This window comes from Astyanax mexicanus, chromosome 25, assembly GCF_023375975.1.
Source record: "Astyanax mexicanus isolate ESR-SI-001 chromosome 25, AstMex3_surface, whole genome shotgun sequence".
Taxonomy (NCBI): domain Eukaryota; kingdom Metazoa; phylum Chordata; class Actinopteri; order Characiformes; family Acestrorhamphidae; genus Astyanax; species Astyanax mexicanus.
Genome location: NC_064432.1, coordinates 18780922 through 18790889, shown reverse-complemented (window position 1 = coordinate 18790889; position 9968 = coordinate 18780922). Strand labels below are relative to the sequence as shown.

At 38.1% G+C, this 9968-nt stretch overlaps 1 protein-coding gene across 1 annotated transcript; it reads left to right on the top strand.

Annotated features, from left to right (window-relative positions):
- Positions 1-682: 682 nt before the first annotated feature.
- LOC103033946 (5,6-dihydroxyindole-2-carboxylic acid oxidase) lies at positions 683-9588 on the top strand. The gene is made up of 7 exons (XM_049472577.1): positions 683-1247; positions 2143-2465; positions 3938-4142; positions 5723-5890; positions 6984-7160; positions 7518-7664; positions 9038-9588. Exons 1-7 carry the CDS (start codon positions 893-895, stop codon positions 9238-9240), a joined length of 1578 nt encoding a protein of 525 aa, XP_049328534.1. The 5' UTR covers positions 683-892; the 3' UTR covers positions 9241-9588.
- The last annotated feature ends 380 nt before the right edge of the window (positions 9589-9968 follow it).

Sequence of the window (9968 nt, the reverse complement as noted above, 5' to 3'; positions counted from 1 at the left end):
CAGGCGATCTCCTGATCATCATATATATATATATATATATATATATATATATATATATATATATATATATATATATATATATATATATATATATATATATATTATTTTTTCCCATGTTTTTCTGATTTGGCATTGTAAGAGAGTTTGTTTGAAATAATTAAATATTTATTTTAAAGCAGCTTCTGTCTTCTCTACTTTCATCTGCATTTGTCATCATTCAAGGATTAACTATGCTATGGGAAACTGACATTATAGCAAAAAAAAAGAAGGAAAAAAAGATTGCGAGAGCGAGAAAGAAAGAACTGGCCCTGTGACTGTGGATGTGTAGGCACATGACTGTGTGCTGAGGGGCTTGTGGAGCTGCACTCACAGAGACGGTGTAAGTTTTTACACTTAATCATTAGAGTACTTCTTGAAACCAAGCCTATAAATGTCCTTTTTCTGTCTGAGTTGAGGTACAGTGTATAGTACTAGCGAACGCTCAGCAGAAGAAGCTTTCCAGTAGGCCGCCTGCAGTAGTAGTGAGCAGCAGCAGCAGCAGCAGAAGCCCGAGGCCGAGCTGGAGAGCTACCTGACCCTGCTAACCCCCCCTGCAGCCGCCTAGTAGGAAATGTGACGTGGTCACGCGGGGATCAGAGATCTGGGGAGTCACGCGCTAATCCGCTATTTAAGCTTCTGGGCTCATTTGGCTCGCACTCAGCCAATCAGAGGGATGGGTTTTTGGGATGGAGAAAGAAGTCCAGCAGTGAAAGCTTGTAGTTGGTAGTCTGGAGGTTCGCAAACTGAGTCACGGCAGCTTCTGCTTTCATTTCATATCAGATTCAGAAATATTTAATATATTCCAAACACTAGATATTAGCCCAGTGAGCTAGTGCTAATTTTGTTAGAAACAATGTGGACGTACGGGGTTTTGGTGCTGTTGTGGGCCGTTGCTGTGCGAGCCCAGTTTCCTCGAGTGTGTGTAACTCCAGAAGGGCTGCGGAGCGGCCAGTGCTGCCCGTCTCCGTTTGGCCGGGCTGCTGACCCCTGCGGACTGAGCTTGAGAAGAGGGCAGTGTGTGGCGGTACGAGTGGACGCTCGAGCTCACGGGCCGCAGTATCCTCACGACGGGCGGGACGATCGCGAGCGCTGGCCAATCAGATATTTCAACCGCACCTGCCAGTGCAGCGGCAACTTTTCAGGCCACGACTGCGGGAGGTGTAGACACGGGCTTACCGGACCCAACTGTGACCAGCCGGTGCCTGTAGGTAAGAGACATTCTTCATACTACCCAAGATTTCAGAGTGGAGAACTGGAACTTCACGTGAAGATTCTTAAACCTCAAATGGTTTCTTTAATCGAATACATTTTTACAGTAAATGTACCTCTTAATTCCCTTAAAGAACCAATTGTAACAACATTACGTGTCATTTTTAAGAGTGGACTGTTGAAGCCTTTATAAAACAAGGATAAGTTTAATAAAAGAAGGAACTTTTTATGACAATCAACACAAATTGATCAAAAATTTGTTACACTGTGAAGAATATCATACTTTTTCTGAAGTAGGAACTTTTAGAACTTTTTGATAGAAACAAAAAAGAGCCTTATAAGGCAAGAAGATTTTAGTACAAGGAATTCTTTAAATAGTCCTTTTAACTTTTTAATAGAACAAAAAGCTTATAGAACAACGGAAAACAATCATCACAATTTGGACACACAGTGAAGAAAATGCATTTTCACAACTTTTAGGACAAAGAACATAGAATTTATTAATAGAACAAGAACAAAAAATAAATAACATACAAAGTAACGTTTTATAATAGAATTAAAAACTACATTTGACAAGAATTGAAAACGTAATGCATTTTCAGAACACAGAACAAGGAACACAATTTTGATTGTAAAGAACACATTTTAATAGGTCCAAGAAAACTGACAGACTCTGAAGACCATTCAGGATTTTCAGGTGCACTCTTAATAATTAAAAGTACCAAAAAATGCTTCTTTGGCGCAACAGCATTAAAAAAAACCCACTTCTGAGACCCTAGTAAACCTTCTGTTGGGTCCTTCAAAAAAAATAATTTTCATGCAAGAGTGTGAAAGATAAAAATTTTCTCTCTCTCTCTTTCTCTATTTTTTCTCTCTCTCCTCTCTCTCTCTCAGTCAGAAGAAACATAATGAACCTGAGCCCGAATGAGAAGCGAGCCTTCGTGGATGCCCTGGACCAGGCCAAGCGCACCGTCCACCCTGACATCGTCATCGCCACCCGCCGCTACGCCGAGGCCTTCGGACCGGACGGAAACACCACGCAGTTTGAAGACATCACCATCTACAACTACTTTGTGTGGTCTCACTACTACTCAGTCAGCAAGACCTTCCTGGGGGGTGGAGAGCCCAGCTTTGGAGGGGTGGATTTCTCTCACGAGGGACCCGGGTTCGTGACCTGGCATCGCTTCCACCTCCTGCAGCTGGAACGAGACATGCAGGTAAGAGCTCAACACACAGGACTCAGTTCAGAGCGCTGGTCTATCTACAAACAGCGTATTAAATATAACTGAGGTGTGCATCTTCTAATGGCCAAATGTTCAGTAATCACTTCCTACTAGATGTTGGAGCATTGCTGTGAGGATTTGATTGCATATATTGAAATCATTGCAGAGAATTTATCCAGTTCTATTAATAATACTTCTCTATAGAGACGTGACAAGCTGTGTGTGTGTGTGTGTGTGTGCATTTGCACTCATTTGTCAGCAATAGGTGCAGCTTAAAGTAGCTGAATGCATTCAATTAAATGTGTGTGCACAAGTATTATGACACATAGAGAATATGTAAATTCATGACACTATGAACATGATGATTGATTCTATAAAGAACCTTTGAAGAAGAAATTTTACTTTAAGTAAGGATTTTTAGATGTTTTAAAAAAGATTTCTCACAAGTATTATGGAAGTGCTTCTTCTATGGAAGAGGTCTTCAAATGTAGACAGTGAATCCAGTTTCCAGTCCTGGACTTTGTAATTCTTGGTAGGTAGCCAGTTGATTACATTAACTTTTCCTTTAACTTTCAGCATAAACAAAATACAGGACTCAAAAAACTGGATTCCCCTTTATATAAAGCTCAGGAGAAGTATTTAGTTATTAGGCAATGTTATTAGTTATTAGTGGATGTTTAGACTTCTTGTGGATATTCAGTCATGTTACAGTGGTCTGAAATCAGATCTGTGGGAGGGAAATGATAATATTATATTATCATAAATCAAAAATTATTAGCAGAAAATCATCGTTAAGCTTGTAATGATGTGAAATCAGCCTTGCTGTTCTTTCTAAAACAAAGAAACCGTTGATTCCAGAGCTGATAGTCATCTGGAAGCGCTTTTCTCTTTGCATAGCATTACAAACAGGATTACAGGCCTAAACCTTTAAGCATGGAAGATGTTTTACAAAGGAAATGAATTCTTGCCTTCTGCATGCTTTAGCCTCCAACTTTACCAGATTAGCACTGCCTGGTTCTTCCATGTTTTTTAGGCATCTTTCTTACATACATTGATTTGCCACATTTACACTGAACTCACCAGTTTTTAAAGGGTTCTGACCTCACAAGATTACACATCTTAGAATGAATGATCAATGTTGATTTTGTGTCCAAAGAATTGTGGACCACCTAGTTCTAATGAAATTTAGGTTGCACCCATCGCTGTAGAGAAGTATTACCAACAGAATAGAAGAATCTGAATGAGATAAACTAAGCATGAACCTATTGGCACCATGCCTAATGCTAAGCTCAAATCTTAACATACCCCTCCACCCCCCATAGAAATCCCTACACACCTCCATACACCCTGCACTCTGACTCTGTACTTTCTAAGCTTGTGTATAGAGTACAGGGCAAATAGAAAAATCTAATAGTACTGTACAACTGTATAAATACATAATCCCTTTATTGTACTCCTCCATTCAGGACATGCTGAGAGACCCCACTTTTGCACTTCCATACTGGAACTTCGCTATTGGAGGCAGCGAGTGCGACATCTGCACCGACGACCTGATGGGAGCCCGCAGCAACTTCGACATGAACAGCATCAGTTCCAACTCCATCTTCGCTCAGTGGCGAGTGATCTGCGAAAGTGTAGAAGACTACGACACTCTGGGCACCATCTGCAACAGTGAGTTCAATTCTCTTCCATTTGAGTACAGTATGTACTCCTGATTTCTCTTCTCTGATTTATCTTTTTATAGGCTGCTCTTCCTTTAGCCACAGCTAGCCACAGTCTGCAGTCTCACATACTGTATATAAGATTTTACCTTTTGAAACTACCAAATATCATAATTCAAAAGGTCCATGTTTATAATAATAACAGACAACCAATCTAGCTGCATAGGGATATAATGTGATGTGTTTCAGCATTATTGTATACTGTGCTAAAAACTAAAAAATACTAGGCAATTGCAGAAAAGTGTATCAATTCAAAATAGAGGTAAAGGGAGCTAAAGAAAACTATATTAGAAAATATTATTAATATAACAATAAAATACATTATCAAATAGATATTCATAAAGCTTTGTTTTTTTTAAGTACTGATCACATGAGTGAATAAATGGTAAAATAACTACACTATAATATTTAATAATAATGTTTCAAACTTTTTGTTGCAGTTTGTTTAATGTTACATGACTTTCTAAACCATTAGATATAACAAATTTAGACATTATATTAAAACCATTGATATTAATTGAAAGCCATAATATGGATTATCTGGAACCAGTTACAGGGTGATTTTTAGACATATTAAGCCCTGGACGGGATTAGTCATAAGAATCTGTGCCCGTCTGGCAGGAGCCTGGTGACCAATGTTGCGTATCTGCCCTGAACATTCTCCAAAAACACACCTAATTCAACTAATTAGCTCATTATCAGGGTGATTTAGAGTTGCAGGTGGTGTTTTGAGAGAGGTTAAGCCTTTAAAAAGTGGACTAACTGAGTGGATTGAGAATCATTGGGTTAGATGACTGGGTCTTGTTTCTTCAAAACATAAGGCAGGTCTTGTCAGTACCTACCAAAAGTGCTCCAAGAAAAGTACACCCAGTGAAGTGTTGGGACACCCAAGACTCAGTGATGAGTGTGTGGGTAGTAGAGGCCTGAAAATCTGATGTAGAGTTGGGTATAAAGCTGGGTATACTTTCAGGAGTCTTCAGGATGTCTTGATTGGTCAAAGCAGTTTTGTCATCAAGAGCCCAGTGCCATGCAGGTGGTTATAATATTATGGCTGATTTGTAAATGTTCTAGCCTGACAACAGTTTTACATCTTAAGGCACCACAGAGGCATCCAATCGTCTGATGGAACATCAAAGACATTCTGGATGGCATTATTATACTGGCATTAAGCACTGTTTCCCTCAGATCCACTAAACATCAAAACCATTGGCCAGCTACCCTGTCTCCATTCTGCATTCCACATAATCATGCAGCGTGTTAATAGCTTGGTAGTCACATGATGAAAAACTCCTGAATGTAATCCTGCACTGCACTAGACTGCAGGTTAAACACTTATCAGACAGACTCTGAATGGTGAAGAATGTAGAAAACAGTGCTTTACTCATGAGAATTATGAGATCAGACTCTTTGTACAGTGAGTACAGTGTTTAGATAAACTTCAACCTGCACAAAATGAAAGCTCAGCATGCCCTGAGGCCCTTCTCTCTGTCTGTCTCTCTCTATCTCTCTCTCATTCTCTCTGACCTACAGGTACAGAGAGTACACCCATCAGGAGGAACCCAGCAGGGAACGTAGCTCGACCCATGGTCCAGAAGCTTCCAGAGCCTCAGGATATAGCAGCATGCCTGGAGGTGACCACATTCGACACCCCACCCTTCTACTCCACCTCGTCCCAGAGCTTCAGAAACACTGTTGAGGGTGAGGAGATACACACACACACACACACACACCCATATATGGACACTCATCTCCTTTGTTACAGCAGTGATCTTACATTCAGACCAACCAACATGTTCATGTTCAATTAGTGCCCTCTGCTACTCACAGTTTAGAACTCTATATAAGCAGTCAGTCCAAAGTTCTGGACTGTGGAGAATGTTCTCAAAGTAGCATAAGAAATTCAAACTCAAACCATGTTGTTTTCATTACAATTTGCACTAATTCATTTGGCAACAGTGATAGTGGCCACGTCTGTTACATAATTAATAGTCTATTTTTGAACAAAAACCTTAGAATGATGTATACAAGTGCATAAATGAAGTTCATTACAATGTTTTTTTTTATAGTACTGAAGTTAGATTTTTTTGGTTCATAACAATGCTAGAAACCTTTTGGTACAGTTTACATCTATTTATAAATATAGAACCGACTACAAAGTTATTTTTCCACCAAATATGAAGAATTTATTAACTATTAAGGTGTCATGGTTTTACCTTTGCAAGAAAAAGCACGTAAACATTTTGGAATTAATTTCTGACATTGGATTTTATGCATTTTTTCTAATAAAAAGTAGTTTAATCATTATCTACTTCAGTGTTTCTCAGCCCTGGAACTGGAGGCCCCACTGCTCTGCACTTCTTAGTGTTTTGTCTGTTCCCAACACACCTGATTGACAGCCTATAACTAAGTAAATGTGTGTGTGTGTGTGTGTTAAAGCAGGAAAAGTTTTAAAATTGAGTTGACACACACTGATCTACATCAAGATTATAGGTGAAAACAATTCAACTAAACTAATAATATAACATACATCTGTACTAGGCCTGGATGGTCTGTGAGCTCTTTAAATTGACATGGATTTTTTGTATTTATTACTAATTAAATGTAATTAAAATGAATATTGTCCAAAATCAAACAGAACTTTTAAACAAATGGTGACAAAATGGTGACAAAAACACATTTTTAGTATCATTGCAGAAAAAACAGCTATAAGCAAATTCCACTTATAAACTTTTGCTTCGACTGAAAAACTTATTTAGTGTTAACATAAGTAGCTTTTGTGTTGTGTTGCTAGGTTACAGCGCCCCTGAGGGGACCTACGACCCTGTGGTGAGAAGTCTGCACAACCTGGCTCACCTGTTCCTCAACGGGACGGGCGGAACCACGCACCTGTCCCCCAACGACCCCATCTTCGTCCTGCTACACACCTTCACTGATGCCATCTTTGATGAGTGGCTCAGGAGACACCCAGGTAACCCATCCCACACACACACACACACACACACACACACACGCACACAGATATGCACAGGCAAACACACACACACACACCTGTAGGAATAAAAGATTATATACCCTATACAATGGTATACAATCAATATACAATGTCATACAGCTACTGTATCTCACTATAGTACACAGTGTAGTATCAGTATTAGTATAGTGTGTGTATTGTTCAGTAATGCATGTCGTGCTTTAGACTATAGTTGAAGATCTACTACATGTATTATCTCAAATATAACTTGATAAAGTTTACTGTTGTAGATTTATAAATTGTAAATTGTTGTATGTGAATAACTTAATATCTTCCTGTTTGTGTTTACATTAGAAGCTGCTGTATATCCTCTGGAGAACGCACCCATTGGCCATAACCGGGATTACAACATGGTGCCTTTCTGGCCTCCCATCACCAATGCTGAGATGTTTGTCACAGCACCAGAGAACCTGGGCTATTCCTACGAAGCTGACTGGCCATGTATGTATATGTATCTCTCGCATGATTTAATTATTTAATATAAACCACACATATTTAGGTGTAGGTCAAAATATTAATATTGCGATATATCATATCTTTTTCATTTGTGATACATTATCATTATGTGGCGTCAAATATCAATATTTTAATTGAAACATAGGAGCTTTAAACTTCCTAAGACTCAACCCCCAATTATTAAAGTTATTGCTTCATTACTCCACATGGTGGCACTGATCAAATGAATAGAGTAAACCTGCTGTGAAGAATATTGGTTGTCAAATTCTATAAAACTGATTTCAAATCCATCACTCATGGTATTTAATTATTTAGGAGTATTTTATACTCTTTAGTGACACAGATGGTGTGAAATATCATAGAGAATTGTCTTGTGATATACAGCTCTGGAAAATAAGTTAAGAGAGCACTTCAGTTTCTGAATCAGTTTCTCTGATTTTTCTATTTATACATATTTTATATGTTTCAGTAAAATAAACATTGCTGTTTAATTCTATAAACTACCGAAATTCCTCCCAAATTCCAAATAAAAATATTGTCATTTAGAGCATTTATTTGCAGAAAATGAGAAATGAGTGAAATAACCAAAACGATTCAGAGCTTTCAGACCTCTGATAACGCAAAGAAAACAAATTCATATTCATAAAGTTTTAAGAGTTCAGAAATCAATATTTTGAGGAATAACCCTGGTTTTTAATCACAGTTTACATGCATCTTGGCATGTTTTCCTCCACCAGTCTTACACACTGCTTTTGGATAACTTTATGCCACTCCTGGTGCAAAAATTCAAGCAGTTCAGTTTGGTTTGATGGCTTGCGATCATCCATCTTCCTCTTGATTATATTCCAGAGGTTTCAATTTGATAAAATTAAAGAAACTTATCATTTTTAAGTGGTCTCTTATTTTTTTCCAGAGCTGTATATAGAGTACCACAGAATTACAGTATTTTAATACACCATCCTTATCATGGACAACCTATCGTGATAATATCATATCAAGCGATGCCCTACTAATTATTCAGTGTTTAAAAGTTTCGCAATAATAAATAAAGGGGGAGTACAATACTGTAATACACTGACACACTGAGCAATATATGTCAGTTAATTGCCACAATAGTACTCTTCCACATATTCTATCAGAATAGTCTCTAAATCCCCAAATGTCCAAAATTTACGGTTTCTTTAAAATAACAAAGTTTAATAATTGCCAAAGTGTAAAGCAACATATAAACACTAATGTTTTTAGTCCTCTATTGACCTCTGTGACATTTGCAGTACTGAACCCTTATTGTATCTATTGTTATTAAAAAGTAAATACTAATAGCATAATTCTAATAAATGATATGATTTTTATTCCAGCCCGGCCCGTCACTCTGACTGAGATCATCACCATCGCTGTGGTAGCAGCCCTCATCGTGGTGGCGGTCATCTTTGCCATCACCACGTGCGCCGTCCGCTCCAAAACGTACAAGATGGACGGCCGTCAGCCGCTGCTCGGAGAACAGTACCAGCGCTACGATGATCACGACAGACACAGCGACAAGACCCAGTCTGTGGTTTAAAACCACTGGTGCTAGAAAACCCAACCACTGCCCTCTATCTCTCAGACATTTTGTATCGTTTTCACGTCATAGATAGAGAAAGAGCCTACGCCATTAAATTTTGTATGAAAGATATTTACGAAAAAAAGGAGACGTGCCCTAAGCCATAAGTAGCCAAAGTCTGGGCACAGCTCGTAACATAGAACGATAATGCCTAATTCACTTAGTTTGATGTTTTAAATGACACAATATTAGGTGCTAACATTGCTTTGGTAATTGTTTTGTGTAAATTTGTAAACATATATTTTTAATTGGTCATTATTTAACTGTTTTCATTTGAATGAATACAATAAAAAGACTTTTACCACACGCATTTTGATCAAGGGTTGTGTGTATTTGTAGTCTTTAAGATCTGATGCAGGCCAGTGTTGTACCTCAACCACCACAAGATGGCAGACAATGCAGGTTATTGAGAGAAGTGTCCACCTCACTGATGGGATTTATACAACAATACCAACACATTAATAGTGTATTAGTTATTTGTTGGGTGTTTTCACATCATTCTGTCATGATGCTGTCAAATGCCCCTTTTCCTCTAAAAATAGATATAATATAGTTTCGTTTAGTATGTACATGATCATCTATTTTTATTTTATTATAATTTTTTTTTACCAAATTGAAAACCTCTGGAATATAATTATTGTAATAATAATTGTAAATATATAAATATTGCACCAGGAGTGGCATAA